Here is a 24,336-nt window from a genome sequence, read left to right on the forward strand (position 1 = left end):
CCAATGCAGGCTGGACTCCTTACTGAGAGGGAAGTAACCAAATGCTGTCCTTGTCTTAGGGTGGACCAAGTTTCTCGGGCAGCAGCAGTTCCTATGGCCAGGTAAGCAAACTGACTATTCTGTGGAAAGTTCTTCACTGATCTCTCTGGGACTGGCATGACTGGCAGACTTTTGAGAGTGATGTTTCCCTTGGTGTCTGTGTCTCAATGTGGGCCATGGCTTCTGCTGAGAACAGGACAATGTGCTGCACAGATGCACAGATGTTAGCATACTGCTCTGTGTCTTTTGGCACAGGAAGAATCTTTTAGGGAATCCCCCATGCAGCTGTATTTCCATAAACATTATGCTCTATAAAAACACCTCCTTGTCGAGGTGGTAATTATTTTCTCTTTATTTAAAGGGTTCCCAAGGCAGCCAGTCCTATGGCCAGGTGAGACTTTGTTGCTGAAATGTGTTGAGCTTTTCTGTAGGAGCCTGTCTTGTAAAGGGGCTTTGGGGTGTGGGTGGTTTTTTTTTCCTTCCTGGTGTTTCTGAGTGGTCCTTGATTTTTATTTGTACCACTAAAATACCATGAGGAAAAACATAACACAGTAGACAGGAGCATTTAATTGAAAGTTAAAGCCTTTTAACAGGGCTTTTCTCTCTGGTATTCTCTGGCTCTGTTGCAGGGATGCTAAGACTGCACTTCTTTAGCTTTGTTTACAAATGACTTCTTTCTTTTCTTGCAGGGCTACCAGCCTCAAGGTGGCAGTTCTTATGGACAGGTAAGTGTAAGTCCGAATAGAACATTTGAGAAAGGGAAGTGCCATGGTCCTGCAAATTTAGCAGATTTTTTTTTTTTCAATTCACATTGAATTTTTAACCAATATATCTCTGAATCTACTTCAAATGTTTTGTTGTGAAAACATTTGGGCATTGTGTTTTTCCTGTATATTTATAGGAATCCTAGATTTCTGCTGCTATCTTACCTTTTCCATGGGTTTGAAACTCTATAAATTTATGACACAAATAGTCTATTTGATGCTGTTCCCATTCCAGTTGATGGTACAATACAAATTTATAATCAGTGCTTTGCTGCCTCCTTTGCTCTCAGCATAGTAGTAATGTTGAGGAACTAAAGATCATTGGGTCAAGTTTTCAGCTGAATGAAATTTTGGTCTTGGAGCGTGCAAGTGATGAATGTCTACCTCCACTGTTTTTATGTAAATTAAAGCATCCCTAGGATAGCTATGCGTTTTGTCAGGATCTCTATGTCAGATAGCAAAAATAGCCATGATTCTTCAAATACTTTTCGGTAATCCCTGTCTTCATAACTCTCCCAGGCAGCTGTGGCACAGGTCTGCATGTACATGAAACAACTTCACTTTTTTGAGATTATGTTGAAGGGAGACTGTAACAGCAAATTCTAAACACAGTAATTTTATATTGTTGAAATTTTTTTTAAAGGTGCAGTCATCCTTGGCTAATTCATTTGACCTGCTACATTCAATTGCATTTTTTTCTCTCCATTTTATGAACCTATATTTTTTCTAAGATTCTTTCTTAATTTTTAAAAATAATTTTTCACCCTAATTTTCCCTCAGAGGAAGGGAATCATGCAACTGGGGTCAATGGAAAATACAAATACATTAAATCAGTACTCACCTAGTATTCAGCGTTAGCCATCTAAACTCAATGTCTGAAAAACAGAAGTGTCGCTGTTGAGCCACTGGCAGAGAAAGGACCCGGGTTCTCAGTGTGGCAAGAAAAGAGAGCTTTATTATTTTGATTTCAGTTTATATATGCGTTTCAGAGGTCACCCAGATTGGTCAGCCAGAAACCTCCCCCTAGGCCTGATTGGCCAGGCCTAAACTGTCCAAATCTCGAAACACTGTTTTAACAACATCCAAATTTTATCTTTGTTTATAAAACGCAAGAGAATGTTCTCATGAAAAAACCTGTGCTAGCCACACAGAAAGAAAAAGAAACATTATAAGAAAATGTTGTGTCCATTCCTGGAAATCCCTCAGAAGATAAGAGTACTGTCTGAGATGAATGTAAAACTACTCTGTGATTGTCGTTCAATAAACAGAGTGTGATTACTGATTCCTCCAGTGTAATAAATGTCAAAATGACTCTAGTTAAGCAGTAGAGTCTATACATTGTCTGTCTTATTCTGTTTTCTTATCCCACAAAAAGACATTAGAGATGCAGCTGCTTCACAAATAAAGTAACTATGAATCAATAATTAATTTCATACAGGGCTACCAGCCTCAAGGTGGCAGTTCCTATGGCCAGGTAAGCATCAGTCAGTCACCAGTCAGAGTACAGCATTTGAGAAATTAAGCACCATGGCACTGTAAAGGCACTTAGCAAACCCTCAGAATATGACCGTTAAAGGACATTTTCTCTGAAAGTGTCTATTGCCACACTCACTGTTTTATCCACATACTACTTATTTATCTGGAGTGTGAGAAGTCATCACACCCAGCATCCTCATGAGCACCAAGAGATGTCTGGCTCTTCATACTGCCCTGCATAGCTTTAGTATGTAGGTACTTCCTGTTGCCAATGCAGGCTGGACCCCTTACTGAGAGGGAAGTAACCAAATGCTGTCCTTGTCTTAGGGTGGACCAAGTTTCTCGGGCAGCAGCAGTTCCTATGGCCAGGTAAGCAAACTGACTATTCTGTGGAAAGTTCTTCACTGATCTCTCTGGGACTGGCATGACTGGCAGACTTTTGAGAGTGATGTTTCCCTTGGTGTCTGTGTCTCAATGTGGGCCATGGCTTCTGCTGAGAACAGGACAATGTGCTGCACAGATGCACAGATGTTAGCATACTGCTCTGTGTCTTTTGGCACAGGAAGAATCTTTTAGGGAATCCCCCATGCAGCTGTATTTCCATAAACATTATGCTCTATAAAAACACCTCCTTGTCGAGGTGGTAATTATTTTCTCTTTATTTAAAGGGTTCCCAAGGCAGCCAGTCCTATGGCCAGGTGAGACTTTGTTGCTGAAACGTGTTGAGCTTTTCTGTAGGAGCCTGTCTTGTAAAGGGGCTTTGGGGTGTGGGTGGTTTTTTTTTCCTTCCTGGTGTTTCTGAGTGGTCCTTGATTTTCATTTGTACCACTAAAATACCATGAGGAAAAACATAACACAGTAGACAGGAGCATTTAATTGAAAGTTAAAGCCCTTTAACAGGGCTTTTCTCTCTGGTATTCTCTGGCTCTGTTGCAGGGATGCTAAGACTGCACTTCTTTAGCTTTGTTTACAAATGACTTCTTTCTTTTCTTGCAGAGCTACCAGCCTCAAGGTGGAAGTTCCTCTAGCCAGGTAAGCATCAGTCCGTCACTGGTCATTATACAGCATGTATGTGAATTTCCCATATATGTGTTGAGAATTCTGTGCTTTGTCTGTTGAAATAATATAAGAAGAATTCCTTAGCATTAAGTGTCATGACTCTTTTTCGTATGGCTCTGGCAGCAATAAGTTCACTGAAGCAGCCCTTTCCCATGTAGAAAGGAGTGCAGGCAGGTGTCATCTTTCTGATGCAATTTCGTATTCAACATACTTGGTACTTAACCAGATAATTCACAGTTGGATATAGTTGGTCCGAAAGTTATAACTTTAAAGCAACCTGGCAGCTAAAGCCCTTGCAAATTTATGTCTCGGTTTGAAATGGAGAATAGGAATATTTATATCATGAGCTGTTCTTTTTTTTTTTCCCCAACAGGGTGGATCTGCTGCTTATTTTGGCAGCAGTGGTTGTGGACAAGTAAGTCTTCTTTCTCCAAACTATTTGAAAACTCTAGTCAACTTTCTTTGCAATAAAAACATATTTTTAATTATTTCTATAATGTTTGCTAGTTTGGAGTCTATTGTTTTCATTGTTATATGGACTTATCTAGCACAGAGGTCAAGAAAGGCCAATATTGTTGGTCATTGAAGTGGCTGCTTCCATTTAGAGTTACACACAGAAGACAAACAAATGGTTAATCCATCTGCTCAATATTATATAAAATTTTGCTTGGGAATTTTTGGATGTTGCTTCATTTTCTATAGAAAATGATAGGATAAGAGAATGGTTTCTTTGTAATAAGAACTAAATTAGTAGTGTTCATCCTGGTTCCATTTCAAGTTGTGCATGTCTACAATGGTGTAAAGACAATGTCTTCAGTGATGAGATCCCAGGTGAAAGGATCATGGATGAGGCCAATAGTAAACCTATGTTTAAATAAATGCATTGAGGAAAGCAACAGGAATGAAAATTAAATATAAATACAGACATTTTTAAGTGTTTAGCAGAAATGTTAGGATTGATGGAAGTTAGACATGAGTGGAAATGCATGTGAAAGCATCATAGCAGTGCATCATGGGCACACAGTTAACAGCAATGAAACTGATAAGCACTGAAAAATGTGTTACTGAGATGTGTCACAGGTTGACATCAAAAAAACCCTGTACTATAATAATGGGAGGGTGACAACCATCGTAGAACTCTTTCTGTGTACTGTTCCTCATCCTGTTATCCCAAAACACACTCAAAATGGGCAAATGAATGTCATTGAGCAGCAGCCTTGCCTAACATCCATGGTGGATGAATCTAGCAAGAGACTGATGGTCACATTTAGATAGATGGTCACCCAACAGTAACAGTTGCTTCCCAAAAAACCCCTACCAACAGTTCATCTTTACCAATGGAGAAGATCTAGGATCATACAGAGGGACATCAATTACCAACCTACCTCTTTCCATGTGGCTCACAAGTAGTCCTTTGATCACGTGTGCGTGTGTCTTGACGCTTATTGTGGGGGTGTGAGAGTGACAGAGGTTGTAAGTTGAGTTTTGTTACATTATTTATCACACAAGAAATTTTAAGGAAACTAATTATTTTATAAGAAAAATGGCATTTACCTCTTTGTTTATTTGGTTTTTACAGGGTTCTTCATATGATAGCAATCCCTGCCACCAGGTAAATGGTCTTTCTCCTCTTACTTTAAGATGCATCCAAAACTAGTTTTGCCACTAATTCAATTAGTCTCAAATTCAGATTCAAATTGTACAAATCCATGTAATCTTACAAATGTTGAAATTAGAACCCACTATCTTCCTACACACAGGAGTATCAGAGGGGCTTTGGAGTCTTTTTTGCCCCTTTTTCCTAGCATTATGTCTGTGAAATGTCTAATTCTATGTGGCATTAAGGCCAAATTCTGGAAAGAAGTATGCTGCAGAGCTGCTTAACTGGTATGACTTAAACCAGAGCTGGAGTTCACCAGTCTCTCTTTTCCTATTAAAAGCCAGAAAATATTTTAAGACTTGAGGTTCCTGGAAAAAACTGGCTTAACAATTGGTTGACTTTGTGCAGTGAACTATAGATAGCTACATGTGTATTTCTTTCAAGTTAAAGTGTCGGAGCTCTAAACACCACTATCCTAAAAGATGTCAGCTATGTTTAAAGAAATCATCTCTGTGACATTAAAAATTAGGAAGAAAATAGCACTAGGTGATTTCTTTTTTATTCAAGATACTTCTTTTAATTCCTACTGAGTTTTCACAAGAAATAGAAAAATTGGATCGTTTCAGCAAATACTGTGTTTTAGCAAAATAAAGATATACTATATTTATAAATACATAAACAACATAGATGTTGCGTAGTACAATATATTATTATAATGTGGCACAGTATATACAATGCACAGTAAGCAATATACTACTGTAACTTGACAGAATTATATATTAAATAGGTATATAACTATTTTATAATAGCTTTAGTCTGGTTTTTTTTAAGACAAGCTGTTTCTTTATAAAACTAAAAAAATGCTTAAATTTTGTTCTAAAATATGCTAGAACATTGAAAGATAATACTTCTATTTTCCTTTGGCTGTTCTGAATGAAGCCTCAGTCCCATCTTAATGAATGGCAAATATCCCACTCACTTCAATAGCTCAGGGTTTCACTGCTCTTATTAGGCACTTTTGACACTAATACCTCTACAAATGTCTCTTCTGATTTCACTTGGAGGAATTACATTTCTCTTCTAAAGAGGGCATGTTGAAACACACTGAGTGTTTTATTAAAACCTTTTCTTTGAGGCCACTGTATCTCACAGGTTACATCTTTCTGTATAATAATGCTACCAGGGCAATTTTTCATTCAATTAGTATAACTTAGGTTTTCTTCAGGAGAAAAAGATATATATTCTCTAGAGACAGAGAACGTTCAGAATCAAGCACATCTGTGCACTAGGCATTACTTAAATGACTTAGGTCTCAACTAGTATTTACTATTGCACTACTGGTAATCTGTGCTCACTACATTAGAAATTCTATCCATATTTTATATCTGCCTCTGCTTCTTACTCTTCCTAAGCTTTCATCAAAAATATTCCATGGCCAGTGACTGTGTAAAGCATGCATCATATTTGTCTGATTTACAGGGTGGATCACAGGGTGGTCAGGTAGGTGGATCTTTATTATCAATTGCTGAAAACTTTTAAAGCAATTCTAATCCACAGTACAGTTTTCTTGCTCATGGGGGTATAGACTCTTGCAGAGTCTCTCCATGTCCAGCCTGTAAGTAATTCACTGCAAACATACTTTTTACCAGCCTTGAAATTCCACTTACATAGAAGTGGAAATTGCTTAGAACTCAGCAGCCTAGGATAGCTGTATGCACTCGGAAAAAATTCAGCTCTCCAGCATTATAACTTTTGCTGTTCTGTTTTCACAGGGTGGTTCCTCACAAAGCTATGGTGGTAGCCAAGTAAGTATTGCCTCCCAAAAAGTTTTATGATGGTTTTAACTTCCATTATGGCTGATCAATATCTGATCTGCAATATTGTAATGTAAATTCTAATTATTTTGTTGCTGTTGTTTCTTAGCAGAGTGGATCATCATCCTCCCAATATTATGGTGACAACCAGGTAGGTATACCTTAATTTTCTCTTCATAAGAATTTTTATAAAATTTAGTAACTTATCCAGATATCTTGAAAATTATGTTTGTTCAAAGGAATCCTAGGCAACTGTTTATTCCAGCTTTACAGCTTCTGAATCAAATCACAGCTTTTTCTGAAGTAGAGTTTCTATTTGTTTATTTTACAGGATGGATCATACTCACAAAACTATGGTGGTGGCCAAGTAAGTCATACTCTATTTCACTACTTGAACATCACTGCATATAAACTTTAGCCTGTGCTCAAAATCAGGGTTTCTATATCCTAATTTTCTCTGATTTTGATTGTTTTCTTTAATTATTTTAAAGGGTGGATCATCCTCAGACACCTATTATGATAATCAGGTAACTAGTTTGTTCTTTCTTTCCTTCCTTCCTTCCTTCCTTCCTTCCTTCCTTCCTTCCTTCCTTCCTTCCTTCCTTCCTTTCTCTCTCTCTCTTTCTTTCTTTCTTTTTCTTTCTTTCTTTCTCCTAGTTACATATCATTTGTAGTCCCTGCATCATCTTTCTCAAATATGTAAAAAGACATGATTGTTTCTGTGCTCTTCATGAATTTGTTTTATTGGGGTTTTTTTTCTTTACTGAAGGTTGGAACATTCCCTGTCAGCAACTATTGCAGCTATGTATTTGGCTCCTTTTTTCTTATAAAATCAGAACTTAGTTTAACTCAGCTTCTCCTTTGCATGAGCGTCTCTTCTGTTTTGTAGAGTACAACATGAAAGTGTATTTTTAGCAATTAATTTTTGTGGGAAAATAACTGGTATCTGATGTCCTCCTAGGATTCACAAGATTTCTCAGATGATAATAATCCCAACGCTTGTGATGATGTGAGTGTGCTTTCTCTAATATATTTTGATCACAACATTTTTCATGTAGGTGAGAAAATATTGTTCTTCTAGATGCAGTCTTTGGAGCAGAATGATCCAAAAAGAATGCTGAGTTCCCACACTAACAGCTGTTTCACCAACTGCATCTTCTCTTGCTGAAAATTGTCATATACATGTTTACAGATAGAGTTAGTGCTTTTAAATGCATTTAACTTGATGAAATGAAATATGAATAAAAATATTTCAATGGCTTTGCAGCAACAGATGATTTTCCCCAAAATCTAAGGGTATATTTTGCATTAATTAAAAAAAAACCAAACCAAAATAAACCAAACCCAAACCTGAAAGACAATCTGTAAATACATAAAATGAGTGCAAAAAGAAGGGTCAGATATTCCACTGCTTTTCGTGTTACATTTCTACCAATCTAAAGTTGTCATTAAAATGTTTTTCAGACTGGAATGGTAGAATTTCAAACTAATTTAGATAAGGCTGTGGAGAATGTGAATCACAATAAGTGATTTTTGTTATACCTGTATGCAGTATCAGAAACAAACCATTTTCTGTAAGCTTACTCTATTTAAATAATTCTTTAAAAAGGAAATAATGTATTCTTTTCCAGAATGACACTACCTACAGTGCCAATAATCAGGTAAGTACTTTGTTCTGTAATAATCCAATTCTAATGATTAATGACAGTGTTAGTAAAAGAACACTTCTATATTAGACCTGTGGACCTTTAGTATATGTTTGCTTTATAATACCCCTCCAAAATTAATTATTTCTCTGTACTCAAGGCTGCTGGCACAATTAATTTAAATGTCACAACACTTCTAAGAATATATACTAATACATTTTCTTCATCATGTATCCACTTGGACTGGATAGTTATTTGGGAATTAATCACCTGTGTACATGAGGCATGTAGCCATGTCAAGCTCTTCTCAATTGTTCAGATTTAGTCACTTATATGCTGCTGTTGTGAAGTAACATTTGCCCCTAGTATTACCTAGTATTAATCCCTCTGTCAAGACTTTCCACCTGTCCTACAAGCAGAAATGGTGATTAAAATGGGTAGATTGTGACCAAGAAAATATACTGTTGTGTAAAAAATTACATTTTCTCCTACTTGTTTCTGTTCACAGAAAAGCTTTTTCCATCTGTCACAGCCACCTTTTGTTTTACTGCCATCTAGAGTAACCTTCTGTCAATCAGCTGCTTGCCTTTTCAGTTCTCAGCCTTTCACTATTCTACTTCATTTTCCCTAGTTTTCCTCTCTAGTACTTAAGTACTGCACCAAACATGTATTCTAGAAAGTACAGAAAAGATCTTTTGTTTTGGCTTGTATTTACCTTAAATGCATTACACTAAGTTAAATTCAAAATGTTCTGAAAAAGAAAATCCTTCATCAGCAAGCCCTGTTTAGGAGCCTCATCACGTCCTCCTTTGTTCCCAAAAGATGTTAGTATTCCCTTAGTTATCTCTATCCTATCTCTATTGCTGGACTTCATTGTAAAAGAGTTTTCTTTTAAAGTTTCTCACAAAAAAGGATGGGGTATGCTAAAAAAACAAACAAACAAACAAAAAAGCGAGAAAGAAGTATCCTTATACAGATTATTCTGGTTAAGCTTTTTAAGACTCTTACTACTAATAAAATTAAATCTCTAGACACTTTCCTTTTCTAAATGTCACATTGACAAGTAGTAGATTTTTACTAAAGTATTTTGTGAAGACAATTACACCTTTGAAGTAATAACAACCTTGGGGCTTCTTTACAGCGTTCCGGTTGTGCAAAGAAGAAAGTTCTTGTAGCCCGAGTAAGTAACATTTTTTTCTTTTCCTTTTTTGGCTGCTTGTAGGATTTTAGTCCTAACTATACCAAATCTGTCTTAATTATATATAATTTTTCCCTAATTATGTTTGTATTCATTAATATTCTCCTGCATTAGGGAAAAGTAAAATAAAATCACTTGGTTATTTGCTCTTTGGGTGAATTTCTTTAAAGAAAGTATATATTAAAAAAAAGACATGAAAATCATCCTTTGAAGTATAGGGCAGCTCAAGTTCCTATTCTTCATTAAAAACATACACAGTTAGTCCAAACTAAAGTTAAAATTAAATGGGCACCATACTAACAAAGGACAGCCAAAATTATAGCTGAAGAAAGAGAATTATAAGTAAGGAATACTAATGTTTGCTAATTTATTGTGCTCAGCACATTGTGCAGGAAATACAGGTATGTGTATTGTATAGTTACAAGTCAGACTCAGTAGTAGCCTATTAAAAATATGTGCAAATAGCCTTTTGTTTTATAATAATGCATTCCTACTCAGTGTATGCAGTAATGGGGTTTGGAGCTGATATAAACAAATAATATGGAAATAAAAAATAAGACCTAGCAGAAGACCAGAGTTTTCATCTCCTAATAGTAAATATTGTTGTTTTTTTACAGGACACCTCACATGTTTTAAGCAAAAGAGCCTATGATGTACAGGTAAACCATTCTTATCACTTTTTCTGAACTACTGCTGGTAGTAGTAAGCTTACAGCTCCTTATGTATTACTTACAAAAAAGAAGGATCTAGTGTCCACAAAACGGAATAATTCTGTTTAGGGTTAGGTAGTTCTTTTCTAATAGAACTATGTATTTTATTACCCTTACAGATAAATGTGTCCTTTTTTGTTTCTTCACAGAATGCATCTTCTCCTTCAAATAGCAGCCACTCTGACATCCAGGTAATAATGCAGTGTCAACTGCATGATTCCAAGGAGCTTTCTGATAAATTATATTTCATTTTGAAAGTTAGGTCCCAGTAATTTTTCTGTGCTGAAGGATGTTATTTTGATTTGGCAGTATTTTCCCTATAATGTTGTAATTTTGCACAGTTGTAAATAATTATACTGGGTCCAGAATATACAGTCTCTTCTGTTCCTTCACTCCACTAAGCAGGTAGGAATTGCAGGTGTTTCTTTACATAACATTTTGTAAAAGTCATTTAAAAACATAAACTATATAATTGCTTCATTTTGCATTTGGTAAGAAGGTACATCTTAGGGATTACATACTTCTGTAGGTAAGTAGTAGGTCCAGCTTTCATATTCAGTATGGTTATGTACTGCTGCAGCAGTGTATATAGTAGAGAATTATGAAAAATTTAACTGATCCAGAGTGGCACCTTGTTCTGTGCTTATCAGCTTACCAGGGATCTGAAATCCTGCTACACCTAGCCTTATGTAAACTTAACAGTAGCATAGTCCTCTGTCGCAGAGAGTCTGATGTTTTAATCAGTAGCACAGGCAGATCTCTCAGCTCTGGAAGGTAAGAGTTTTCTTAATTAGTTTCCCTAATGCCCATTCCCTGTGAATTGTATCAAGTCACCTAATTAGGTTTCATCCAAATTTATGTTTTCACAATAATTCAACAGGTTATGTTTTTTGTTGCAGGGAAGTAATGGAGTTTGTAATCGTTTCTCACGACATAGTTTTGTACTCCAGATTCTGATAAAATGCTTCAATAAAATATAATGTTTTCTTCACAGGGTGGATCATTCATTGCAACCAGTAGTGGATCAAGTAATCAGGTCAGGATTTTCTTTTTTTTTAACTAGTCTTGTTCAGCTTCCTGGTAATTAAACTAATTAAATTCAGGAGTCAGACTTTAAGTAAAGTAGTTTTACATGGAAGATTGGTGATGTTATGCATTAATTTGTAAATGAAGTGACCCCATTCAGATTAAATTTTTCAGAAATGGCTCTCTGAAATCACTTGTTAGCACTCTTTCATTGGTGAGAGCACAATGGTGATACTCCTAACTACCCTGATACTTCTCACTTGATGAGGCATCTGTCATTGAGACATTTCACTGACAGATGTACTATCAGTCTGACTTCCAAAGCAAACATGAACTCTACACACCTATACTGTCCCCTTATTTGTTCTAGGTATAGGAAAAGTCACACCTACTCTGTAGTCCCACAGCCTTTCTTCATCTAAACAGTTTCACATCTAAAATAAGACTTTATTTTAAATTTCCACAAAACAATAATTGTTTCATTGGTTTGGGGTTTTTTTTTTATTTGTAGGGTGGTTGCATTTGTCCTGATGGAAGCAGTGGTCATACACAGGTAATTATTTTTCTGTTTATCCTTCCATCTACATAATGGAGTATTTTGAATTAATCACCCTGTAAATATGGACAACTGGTTTACACTAAACATTGATGTTAATTTCCTTAGGGTAGGTAGAACTATATACAATTAAATGGAAGAATGAATTCCACTTTACTTAACTGCATAATTACCATTTGGCCACTAATTTTCTGTAACTGCGCTTGCTAATCCAGATGCTCTGTCACTTGACTTGTGCTAAATATTCCTTACTTTCAAAAGACAGTCAATATATCTTACAGTACCCACAGAATTTAGTTGCATCCAGCTTTATTTCCTTGTTTTCTCACTGGTGCAATAAAATACTGTGACTAAAAATATCAACATTTGATAAATATTTCAAGTTATAATCTATTACATTAACATTTAAACTGTTCTTTCCCCTAAAGAGAATCATTGCAATTTCATTGTCAGTTGTACTGGATAAATTTTTCTCTTAGGCAATCCCTCTGTGCCAGGAAAAAGGCCAAGAAATGTGCTTAATACTGGCATTATAGATGACCTTTACCTGGTAAAGCCAGGTGAACTTGGATTTTAAAGTCACCTGTCTTCTAAAAGAATACGTATTTCTGAACCTTTTAGTGAAGCTGTATTTACATAAACCCATTTGAACGGTGTAATATTATTTTAGTTTTCGATTTCAACAGGAATCATTTTGTGGATTATCCTTTCTATAAAGAAACACATGCCATTTAAACAAACTAATTGTCTAAAGAAATTACTGCTTTCTGAACTTAACTTCATTAATTTTTTAAGTTGTAGCAACAGTAATTTTGTTCAGGTAAAATACCACCTCTTTTGTCTAATTGAGGCTGAGCAGTAATCATGACCTACAGGTTTTAAAGTATGAAGTAGTCTATTAAACTAAATAATACTGAAACTTTGTGGAGGAAAATCTTTTTTATTTGTTGCATGATTGTATATCTATATAAAAATCCATTTATAAGGAAAAATATTAAGATATTTGTGCAAGGTTTTTTTCATTCTAAAACACCTTTTCCTTTGCATGTTTTAATTGTTTCAAAAAAGTACTCAGTTTTCACAGAAATTTAGCACAGTTTGGCTGGGGAGAGGAGAGTGTATTTAGTTGGTATCAACAAAAATTTTCAACATGAAGAAAATCACATGTCAAAATTGGACACATTAGAAAACCAGCTCTCAATGCAGATGTGTCAACTTTGATATACATGAGACTTGGTTTCCACTTTACAGTCATATCAGCTGATCAAATTAATTTATGATAAATTATGTAGCAACAGACTTGATCTTTCCTTTCATGGACTTATCTTCACTTTCTGTCCAGGGCCCGCTACACATGGCAGGTACAGTGCTTTGATTAGCATGCAAATAGACTGGCCAGGATAGGTTACATTATAATAATATTAAAAAAGCAAGCTATAGGTAGATATATACGTACAAATAAACTACTATTCATAAATCTTGCATAAAAGAGAGTCATCTACTTCCCAGGGAAGTGGTCACAGCACCAGCCTGACAGAGTTCAAGACGCTTTTGGACAAAGCTCTCAGGCACATGGTGTGACCCTTGGGGCTGATCCTGTGCAGGGCCAGGACTTTGACAAAATAAGCCTTTTGGGTCCCTTCCAACTCAGTTTATTCTGAGATTCTGTGATTCCTTGAAGATTCTTCAGCGCAGATTCTCACAAGTGAGAAAAATTCTTGCAAAAGGTTTTTGTCTAGATCTAAAAGTTGTGAGTTACGCAAAAGTCTCTTCAAACCTGGAAAATATTATAAACTAAGAGTCAAAACCATACATATTAAACCATCTTGTTTGGAAGGAAAAAATTGTTTTACTTACGTGGACCCCCAAATTCCTCACTCTGCAATTATTCTGCTTTTTCTCCGAGCTTCATCTAAAGGCAGGATCTTAGTCGACAAATAGTTTCTGAGGAAGCAATCTAACTATGAAATAATATTTTCCCTGTTTTGTATGTAAGGGGGAAGTGGCAGTAATAGTGGATGTCATGTACTGGTAAATGGTCTTCTTTTAATGGTGAGCTGAAAAATATGCTCTCCTAAATATTATCTACACTTTGGAAGTTCAGTATTCTGGCAGTTTTTAAAAAGACCATCAAATTCATGATCATCTATAACAACACAGAGTCTGCAAGGTATGACATAGGATCCTGTAATTAGAAAGAGTAAAATAAAATGTTAGTACTACTTTCAGATCTTTTAACCTGAAAAGGAAATAACAGAACCTGATTAAGGTTTCCTTAACTCTAACGAAAAATACCAACCAATATTCTCTTTTAATGGTTACTGTAATGTAATATTTGGAAGAATAGAAATTCAGAATGGACTAATTTATGTAAATATCTGTTTGCAAAAAAAAAGCCAGTCTGTGTTTTCATTTCAGGGAGCCCCAGGTTCTTCATACAGCACATATTCTGGTAACCAGGTAAACATTCAGATAAAATGCCCTGTTCAGAAGCTCCATCTAAAACCTTCCCTGAAGGAGTAGCCAGATATAAACTGGCAGTAACCCATTCTGTCTTCTGCACAGGGAGGGCCTTTCTTCTATCCTGGAGGATCCTATGGACAGGTAGTAGTTCTCCCTCTCTTACCAGGATAATACAGACTGCCATCCTCCTGGTTCCTTCACTCCCAATATTGTGGGTGCTGTGACATACTGTAATTATAGACCTGTCTATTGTCCCTCGGAGCAGAATACTTAAATTAACCCTGATGCAACATGGTGGTGTGAAGCTTGACAGGGAACAGTACAGAATGGTGTCTGCAGTTTCTTTGCCGAACTCAAGTTTCAGCAGACTAAGAAAATTGCTGCCAGAAAGTTTCTTCCACTTTAACAATAATGATCTTGACTTTTACTTAGGCACATAAAAATTAGCTCAATATTGGGAGAAAAGGTATGGAGTGAGAACTTGATATGCAAGTATTTAAACTCTCATCTGCGAGAAAACAGCTGGTCTGTGTTTTCCTTTCAGGGCGGCCCAGGCTCTTCCCACAGTTCTTACTCCGGTAACCAGGTAAATATTCTGGTCACTCTGCTTGCAACAGGAACAGTCTAAAAGTATTCTTTGAGAGAAGAATTCAATGACAAACCACTAAATTTCTACGTTTTCTCTGCAGGGAGGGTCTTCCTTCTATCCTGGTGGATCTTATGGACAGGTAGATGTTTTTTCTTGTTTGTAGAGATAACAGACTTCTCTTATCTTCATTCTAATATTTGCCATGTAGTGGCTGTTGTGAAATATAACACCCAAGACTTGTGTCTATTGTAACAGCTAAGAATTGTGTCAGCTGTTTGTAACTTACAACATGAAATCTGTCGGAGAAAAACACTAAATTGTGCTTACAACTTCAATGGAATGATGTTTCATCTAACTAAAAAATTAGTGATAAAAAGTCCCTTCTTGTTTAACAGTGTTGGCCTAGAGTGAGATTCAGATACACTGGTATTTACACCATACTGTTTGCAAAAAAAAAGCCAGTCTGTGTTTTCATTTCAGGGAGCCCCAGGTTCTTCATACAGCACATATTCTGGTAACCAGGTAAACATTCAGATAAAATGCCCTATTCAGAAGCTCCATCTAAAACCTTCCCTGAAGGAGTAGCCAGATATAAACTGGCAGTAACCCATTCTGTCTTCTGCACAGGGAGGGCCTTTCTTCTATCCTGGAGGATCCTATGGACAGGTAGTAGTTCTCCCTCTCTTACCAGGATAATACAGACTGCCATCCTCCTGGTTCCTTCACTCCCAATATTGTGGGTGCTGTGACATACTGTAATTATAGACCTGTCTATTGTCCCTTAGAGCAGAATACTTAAATTAACCCTGATGCAACATGGTGGTGTGAAGCTTGACAGGGAACAGTACAGAATGGTGTCTGCAGTTTCTTTGCCGAACTCAAGTTTCAGCAGACTAAGAAAATTGCTGCCAGAAAGTTTCTTCCACTTTAACAATAATGATCTTGACTTTTACTTAGGCACATAAAAATTAGCTCAATATTGGGAGAAAAGGTATGGAGTGAGAACTTGATATGCAAGTATTTAAACTCTCATCTGCGAGAAAACAGCTGGTCTGTGTTTTCCTTTCAGGGCGGCCCAGGCTCTTCCCACAGTTCTTACTCCGGTAACCAGGTAAATATTCTGGTCACTCTGCTTGCAACAGGAACAGTCTAAAAGTATTCTTTAAGAGAAGAATTCAATGACCTCAATGACAAACCACTAAATTTCTACATTTCCTCTGCAGGGAGGGTCTTCCTTCTATCCTGGTGGATCTTATGGACAGGTAGATGTTTTTTCTTGTTTGTAGAGATAACAGACTTCTTTTATTTTCATTGCTATTCTGTCCTTTAATGACAGCAAATATTTTCTTGGAAGAACCAAATTAATCAGCTTTTTTTTATTTTCTGTGCAGGGAGGCTCTTCTGCTTATGATGGTAACAGTGAATCTTATGGTCAGGTAAATATTCTTTTTCTCTTTGTGTAAAGATTTCTGAAGGGCAATACCCTGGGTGAAGTAAATATTCAGTTATATCTGTATTTTGGCTCTCATTATATTTTAATGAAAGTGGTCTTTTCTTTGAGGAGTGAGTGATTTTGTATATGCTTTTAATTAAGTAGTCTGACAGTTTACAGGGGAGTAAAAGGTGGGGTGTCTCCAATCTTCAAGGCTTATTCTTCTCAACAATTTTGATTTACCTGCAAGATGAAGGTCTCTTCAAAAGTGGAATTAGAATTTGAGTTTAAAAATATATTAAATTAGTGTTTTACAGGGACATAACTCTGAGTTGCTCAAAAGCCATTCTGACAACTAAGTAAATATTCATATTTTGTAAGTCTGCCCAGAAGGAGATCATTACAGTAAACATAAAAAAAAAAAAGTCTGTTTGCAATATGAAAATTATTTATGTTTTCTGAACAGGGTGGATCTTCCGCATATAGTGGTTCTGAGACTTATGGCCAGGTAAATTTGACTCCTACATCAAAACTTAAGCTTGCTGTGTTGGTTCTTATCTGTACTGGGTTCTGTGCTTCAGTTATTTTTAAGTGACCATGACCATGGAAATGCCATTTTAACTTTTGTTCCTTTGTTCCTCAAAATGTTTCCATAGTGTAAGGAACATGATGCACTATGTATGCTGTTTTTAACTGTGCCCTGTGACTATTCAATGCTTTAACTATTTTATTGTTTATGCATTAGTTCATTCAAAAGGAAAATATTTTGTGCATTTACTGTACACACCGTACTTATGCAGAAGCCTTTGAAAGTTTAGATAATGGGATTTTTGAATATAAAGAATGATAACCTTGCAAATGAACTTCATAAAAAATTTTTCCTTATAAAAATGCATGTTTGCAAGGAGGGGTTTTTTCCCAGCCTCTTCTGCTTAAACAACAGGTAATGCTACATATTTTTTCTTTTTTTGCACATTCTCTAGTTTAGGTAAAATTGGAGATTCTAAGTGGTTAGTTAGTTTTATTCTTCTGTTTTATATTCTCCACAATTAAGAACATTTAATAGTCCTTTTTATATGAAAATAAATGTTTTTTTCACTATTTTACAGGATTCACCTTCCATGGGAGGCAGTGAAACTGAAGATAGTGTAAGCATTTCTTCTCAACAATATCAATATCATAATTCACTGCCTTTTAAAGTATCTAGATGCTTACATAGACCTTTATGTCACATGATTGTGCTGTGCATGATAAGGACTTCACAAATTAAAATTGCAGTTACAACAGTTCCGACTTGTAACAATCAAACATTTTTTAATTGGTTATTAGAAGTAGCAGTTACAAAGAAACCTCTTTTTATTTCACAATTTCCATCAAAACTCAGTATTAGTGTATGACTACTTCCCTCTTCCCATCCCCAATTTACACTACATTTCATTTGTTTTTCCAATGCCAGACATTTAAGATTCAAGTTTCTTCATCTATATATTGCACAGGAATGGTCTGTTTTCACGTAGTGTGGTGAAAACTGCCTGCTTTTCTTTTAAGATGCCTTTTCTCCTGACTAAACTATATTTCCTATTAATTCTGCTGAAGCTGTTTGTGCAACTTTAGAATTTCAAAGTGTTTTCCAGAGTCCTGGTTAGTAGGAAATCACTCTCTGCAAATAATTACAAATTCAGCTGTGCATTTTAATCAGAAGTATACTGTGTCAATAGCTTCAATGCAGTTTCTGGACCAAAATCTTCTTATTCAAGAAAGCAAAACTGTGATACTACAGAGGGTCCAAAAAGACCTCTGAGAAAACTAAGGTATAACAACAGATGTGTACTACATCTTGGTCTTAAAACAATCAAGACAGCTTTGTAAATGCTGATGTTTTCCCCTGAAACATTCTGGAGGAAATAAAACAGATTGAGATGTGATCTCATTCCTTTATTTCACTATATCAGGATTCAGCATTCAAAATAAAGAAATACCATTCTCCAGAAATTAGCAGAGAAAGAACCTGTAGACTGCTTATGCTAAAGCCTACATCTTCAACCTTCCCAACAAAAAGTACTTTCTTTGCCTTCCAACCTTGCTTAGGAAAAAAAAAAAAAAAAGGGGGATATTTGCCATTGTAATAATTAGATTCCAATATTTTTCAGGATTCCTCTTCACCATCTGGTAGCCGCCAGAGTGAACGGGTAAGCCCTGCTTTCTTACATATTGCCAGGGTGCCAGCCCCAGTGCTTGACAACTGCTAGCACCTAAATTACATCTTCTGTGGAAACTCTGAGGCAGCTTCCAGTGTGGGATAGGAAGTCCTCAAATGCAGAGGGAATGAGGATATGGATAAAGAGTTAAAGTTCTGCTAGAAATCCCAACTGATGCTGAGGTGTGCTCTTGAATCTCAAACTCACATCACAAATATGATAGCACAATTTACTTGATCAGGTCCTTGCAATTTTAAATCATAGCTTGACTGCAAAGGGCTTCAATTCCATTATTTGCCCAGCACTTATTCCAAGTGCAATCCTTTGCTTTGTTGTGCTGTATGACTTACTTATGAAGGCTTCCATTTTCCTATCATTTTCACATGGCACACATATTTATTCTAATGACAATTAAATGACACAGACTGAGAAATTATTTTGTTTGAGATATAACTCTTTCAACTGTTGTATCCTAGAGAATATCTTCCACTAAAAGAGCAATTATCAGTAGTTCTGAAGGAGCATGTTCTGTTTTAGACAGAAAGACAGATTTTTTTTGTCGTTCTTGAGCAACCCATGACAGAAAATTAAGGAATGTAGAGAAGCACAGAGTATTTAGCTTCCACCCCGATCGTTCCAGGTTTTGGGTTTTGTATTTTTCATGTAATTTCAATACATTTTTCCAGGATTTTTATTCCCCAGGAGGCAGCCAGTCAGGTGGACATGTAAGCATCTATTTTATTCATTATTTGCAGTTCCCTTCCAAAATGGCTGTACTGTTTTAAAATTACCCCAATTAGTAAATTATACCTAACCATTTATGTTTTAGAATTTCTCATGACATCTGGCATCATGTCTTGTGAAATCAAATTGCAAACTGTTTGAATAAAAAAATTAAAAATTGTGTGTGCACAACAGTCTTGTTCTCCAAAAGCCATTTTAAACAAAAATAAATTGGGTGTGTTTTTTGCAGGGGTCATCTTCTCAAAGTGGTAGCTACTCCGGTGGACAGGTAAATACTAAATCTTTGCATTTTTTACCTGAAGTAACTTTCATATAAAAGTTTGAGGCTTTATATTATATTATATTATATAATATTATATTATAGCAACTTTTAATCTTTGAACAAAATTGATACTTTTTTCTCACATATCTCTATGTAAAAGTCCAAATACAAGCAGAGTAGTCAAAATGCAATTAATGTATTAACTGAATGAAAAATGAAAGTAATAAATATTTAGCATTAATTTATATATTTTGAATATAGAGTAAGTGATTTTTATTTTTTTCAGGGCTCATCCTCGTCTGGAAGCAGCCAGTATGGTGGGCAGGTGAGAAATTTTTCTTCTTTGTTGGTATTATGAGGGAGTTTTTCCTCCACTGTACATATTTCAAGAAAATACTACCAGACTGGTAATACCTAAGTTTCCAGACTACTCTGTGGTTTATTTTATCCTCATTTATCTTTCTATAGATAAAATTGCGTTCTCAACCAGACAGATATTTTCAAACATAGTTAAAAGAGTAAAAGACAATACATTGTAATCAAATGCACGTCAAAGAAAAAATTTTAAACAAGAATATAACATTCACAGGGTTCACCTTCTTCAGGAGTCAGCCAGTCTGGTGGACAGGTATGATTTTCTTTTTCCACAGTTTTCAGTTGGGCTAGTGTCAGGCAGTCCTATTTACTTCTCTTACCTTTCCTTCACAAGAACTGTTTTCCTTCACCACTGTTCTTTTTGCCCAAAGCCTCAGCAACACATTATTTTCTTTTGCCATGTCATTTGGACATCCTGCAAATCAGAGTAGCCAGTAGTAACAAGTTGGCACTTGTTACTGAGCTTCTGTACCTGCTTTGGTGCTAAACAAAATTCAGGCATATTGACAGTGGAAAGTGAGGCACTGAATGGTGAACTCCTGGCCACCTCTCAGTTAGTTTAATCAAAGTAGAAATCGCCTGTTTTCTGTATCATCTGTAACATGAAACAGTACTGCATTTACTCCATGTGCTCTGGCCTGTTTAGGAAAAAAATTGCCTTCTGTAGTACTCAGAATTTTTTACTCATCCTTTTGATGAGTAATGTTTTTAAAGTAAAAATTGTAGGTAAGAAGATTTGAAGATAAGAAAATGAGCATTTTGTTGCCCCATCAGAACAATAAGTGAAGAAATAGTTGCATAGGATGAAACAGACTCAGTTCTAGAAGTTGGGCAGTTAAGAATGTAGCTTTCCATGCCTGGGATGGTAGAAGTAATTTGAGTTTTTACTAGAATCCATTTCAGTCCTGTGCTCTTGGTATCTTAAATACTTTCTGCATTCTTTACAGGATGGATGTGATTGTTCTGGGGCAAGTTCTGTAAGTGCTGCTTGTTCATTTTACATTTCTTTTTACTAAACTATTTAACTGGAAAATTATCTGAGATCCTATTTATTTCCACCTTATTTATTTGAATGTTCTCTTAATTTTATATTCATGGTTCCTTTGGTGACCTAGATGTTTCTGATGTGGTAGGAGTCATTTATCATTATGCCAGGATGAAGAATTCAGTGTTACAGAGTCATCGAATCATTTCGGTTGGAAAATGCCTCGAGTCCAACCATTAACTCAGCTCTGCCAAGGTCACCACTAAATCATGTCCCTAAGTGCCACATGTACATGTCTTTTAAATACCCCTGGGGGAGGTGACTCAGCCCCTTCCCCAGCAACCTGTTCATTGCTTGATAATCCTTTCAGTGAAGAACTTCTTTCCTAAAATCCAATCTAAGCCTCCCCCTGGAGGAACTTGAGGCCATTTCTTCTGGTTCTATTGCTTGCTGCTTGAAAGAAGGGACCGACCTACCTCCCACCTGCCTACAACCTCCTTTCAGGGAGTTGTGGAGAGCAATAAGGTATCCCCTGAGTGTCCTTTTGTCCAGGCTAAACAGCCCCAGCACCTTCAGCTGCTCCCCACAAAGCCTGTGCTCCAGACCCTTCATCAGCTCCGTTGCCATTTTTGGACATAATCTCACACCTCAATGTCCTTCTTGTACTGAGTGGCCCAAAAGTGAACACAGGACTTGAGGTGGCAGCCTCATCAGTCCTCCCATCAATATAGGGGGATGATCACTTCCCTAGTGCTGCTGGCCACATTAGTTCTACTAAAAGCCAGGAAGCCCCAAAGTTGGCAGTGGGTTGCATTCTCTGAGGAATGATGTCAGTTACCACACAGTATTTACAGAGATGTGTATCTCTTCTCAAAAAAACCCAAACAGATTACATTAAATAGCAGAATTGATTGACAAAAGATCTGTTATGAAAGAAACCTAAAATAATATCGTCTACAAAATTGCCAATTATAAAAATTTGTATCAAAAATCAATGTTTACCAGATTTAAAACAGAAACAAAACCAAAAGCTGAGCTACTTCTCACTTCTGCTTTTGAGTCCATATGAAATTTTAAGGATTGTGAAATAGGGTAATACCTGCTTCCCAAGGCAAATCATATGTGGTCAATCAACATGCAGCATCAAAGGGATATTCATGTACCTTGAGTAATACTCCTATTTCCTAGGCAGTGAGTTATAGGTAGATATAAAATTATACTCTGTGATATATGGTCTTCCCGGCCAAAAAAACATTATTTTCTCTCTTGGCAATCTGATAAAAGTATGTGAAGTGTAAGTCTAATTAATTTCAAGCTGTGATATTCTTCCTTTGAAATGCCATAGAGCAGACATTCTAAGGTTTTGTTTCATTTCCAGTTTAAGATCAAAGACAAAGGCTAATTTTTCTTTTCTTGATTGCCTTTATAGGGCGGATCCCCTACTTTAGTCAGAAGTGATTCCTCTGCAAATGTAAGCAATGTTCATCAGTTTTTAAGTGTGTCCTCTGTTTGCTTTATTAATATAATGGCTAGAGAGGATAAAAGAGTCAGTGCCTAGTAGAAGTCATACACTTGGTAAAATAATCAACTTTAGTTACAATTCAAAATACACACCAGACATTCTTTTTAATTGTAACTAAAAATTACACACAGGACAGTCATGCAGCACTCACAGTTTCTCTTTGCATTTGAAGTACTTTTCATTCAAAGAGAAGTCTTACAATGAAAAATGTTGTCACAAACACAGGTAGATACCAGTATAAATATTTACTTTGGGAGTTAATTACATTTGCTTCCTTGGAACTATGTAAAAATATCCCCCAAGGACACAGATTTATGTGACTGTATTCCTCTTAGATCATTTACTGAAAGAAAAGTTAGTATTCCTAGATCAGTAATTTAATGTTGCCAGCCCTCTTATAAGGATAAGAACATTTGGAGAGGAGAGATCTCTTTACAGCATTCCCAAGACCAGGTCTGTTCATTTTGTGTTGGAAAGTCATACAGTATGTCAGTATGTGCTGCACTAAAGGCAGAAAAATCATTGGGGTCTTTTTCGTATCTAGCACAGAACTCTGTGGCACTGGTACCAGACTGATCCAAACCTGGCTTGGACACAGCTACACAAATGTACCACACAAAAATTAATATCACATGATAAATGGGACTGGTCTGCAATTTAGTTTTCTCTGAAAGGCATCCATTTAATTCACTCCATAAGTGAAAAACAAACTATAGTGAGTGGGAACTAACAGGACTTTTGTCTCAAAAGGACACAAATGATCTGTACTTCAATGCTTGGATAAACCCAGTACCTCAGCTGGAGGAGTGGCTTTTGCTGAATGAATCTACAAACACAGATCTTAGTTCTCCTCCAAGTACATGTTGCAGTCTACCTCAGAACATTGTCCTCAATATCTTCTTTACATGGCAATTGAAAATTCATTTTACACAGTTAAGATTCATGATGAAGGATACATTTCTGATAGATACTTCACATTATGTACTAAACACAAACCAGTTCATGAGCTTAGCAGACCTTGTGGAAGCTCACGGTACCCTAAAGGTCTCTAGTACTCTGCAAGAGTTAATATTAAAACTTTATGTGTCATTCTTCAGTACACTGATTTTAAATGGAAACAAGCTGCCCATCCTTCAGTCATATCCCTTGGAGTATCGAAAGAAAATAACTAGTATTTTCTTTCTGAAAATGGCTCTGGAGGCAGCCATTCTGTACACATGTACACACTAAATTTTAGATGTATTAACAAAGTAGAGAAGGCTGGCTTTTACATTCTGAGTAGATTGTAAACCCAAGCAAAATTTTTAAAATATAAATTTGTGTACTGCTATCTTTCAAGAAGTTTTGCTTCAAAGTACTTCTTTTTGAGCAAAATAACTGGTGGTTTTGGTGTTCCTTTTTTTCCCCAGGACTCATCTTCTTCTGGAGGCAGCCAGTACAATAGCCAAGTAAGCACTCATTCCAAAAGGAAAGCCAGCTTGTCACTTCTGAAAGTGATGTTTAATTCATTCAGCCAATTAAATCCAGTTTTTATTTGGCAACTGGGTAAAAAGAGCAAAAGCTCAGTAAATGAAATTCATCATTGAGTTATATATGTCCTAAAAATTATAACAATGGATTTTTTAGCAAATAGTGCCCTTGTTTTGTGAACCTTGCAAAATGAAGCACACAAAGAAATGAATCAAATTGCATCATTTTTTATTCCTATTGGACCTAATTCCATTATGAAGAAATAAAATCCAATCTCCCCTCTTTAAAGAGACCTCTTGTTGAATGAGGTCTCAGTAAATTTTCTTAGTTTGATTTTCAGAGTCCTGTTAGGTAGCCAAGATTTTACTGCTATCTCTGGCCCAGCATTCAGCTTTCCAAATAAAGAAA

General features: G+C 36.2%; 1 protein-coding gene across 6 annotated transcripts in view; it reads left to right on the plus strand.

The window, feature by feature from the left end:
- Positions 1-24,336, plus strand: part of LOC146433968 (uncharacterized) — a 53,475-nt gene that overhangs the window by 18,363 nt on the left and 10,776 nt on the right. Inside the window, exons 23-62 of one of the 6 annotated variants that reach the window (XM_085068170.1) lie at positions 60-101; positions 401-430; positions 729-764; positions 2,242-2,277; positions 2,607-2,648; positions 2,948-2,977; positions 3,276-3,311; positions 3,712-3,753; positions 4,918-4,950; positions 6,418-6,438; positions 6,711-6,743; positions 6,862-6,903; positions 7,084-7,119; positions 7,244-7,279; positions 7,714-7,761; positions 8,384-8,413; positions 9,540-9,578; positions 10,214-10,255; positions 10,456-10,497; positions 11,301-11,342; positions 11,844-11,885; positions 14,307-14,348; positions 14,454-14,492; positions 14,896-14,937; positions 15,041-15,079; positions 15,421-15,462; positions 15,568-15,606; positions 16,010-16,051; positions 16,164-16,202; positions 16,332-16,376; positions 16,839-16,880; positions 17,482-17,520; positions 18,523-18,561; positions 19,257-19,295; positions 19,544-19,582; positions 19,863-19,901; positions 20,166-20,204; positions 20,899-20,928; positions 22,366-22,407; positions 23,868-23,906. In XM_085068170.1, the coding sequence (XP_084924296.1) occupies positions 60-101; positions 401-430; positions 729-764; positions 2,242-2,277; positions 2,607-2,648; positions 2,948-2,977; positions 3,276-3,311; positions 3,712-3,753; positions 4,918-4,950; positions 6,418-6,438; positions 6,711-6,743; positions 6,862-6,903; positions 7,084-7,119; positions 7,244-7,279; positions 7,714-7,761; positions 8,384-8,413; positions 9,540-9,578; positions 10,214-10,255; positions 10,456-10,497; positions 11,301-11,342; positions 11,844-11,885; positions 14,307-14,348; positions 14,454-14,492; positions 14,896-14,937; positions 15,041-15,079; positions 15,421-15,462; positions 15,568-15,606; positions 16,010-16,051; positions 16,164-16,202; positions 16,332-16,376; positions 16,839-16,880; positions 17,482-17,520; positions 18,523-18,561; positions 19,257-19,295; positions 19,544-19,582; positions 19,863-19,901; positions 20,166-20,204; positions 20,899-20,928; positions 22,366-22,407; positions 23,868-23,906 (1,536 nt within the window). The remainder of the gene's footprint in view (positions 1-59; positions 102-400; positions 431-728; positions 765-2,241; positions 2,278-2,606; positions 2,649-2,947; positions 2,978-3,275; positions 3,312-3,711; positions 3,754-4,917; positions 4,951-6,417; positions 6,439-6,710; positions 6,744-6,861; positions 6,904-7,083; positions 7,120-7,243; positions 7,280-7,713; positions 7,762-8,383; positions 8,414-9,539; positions 9,579-10,213; positions 10,256-10,455; positions 10,498-11,300; positions 11,343-11,843; positions 11,886-14,306; positions 14,349-14,453; positions 14,493-14,895; positions 14,938-15,040; positions 15,080-15,420; positions 15,463-15,567; positions 15,607-16,009; positions 16,052-16,163; positions 16,203-16,331; positions 16,377-16,838; positions 16,881-17,481; positions 17,521-18,522; positions 18,562-19,256; positions 19,296-19,543; positions 19,583-19,862; positions 19,902-20,165; positions 20,205-20,898; positions 20,929-22,365; positions 22,408-23,867; positions 23,907-24,336) is intronic. The other 5 variants (XM_085068172.1, XM_085068171.1, XM_085068173.1 and 2 more) reach the window with 5 other exon arrangements.

This window comes from Lichenostomus cassidix, chromosome 8 (genome assembly GCF_008360975.1).
Source record: "Lichenostomus cassidix isolate B80296 chromosome 8, HeHo_3.0, whole genome shotgun sequence".
NCBI lineage: Eukaryota > Metazoa > Chordata > Aves > Passeriformes > Meliphagidae > Lichenostomus > Lichenostomus cassidix.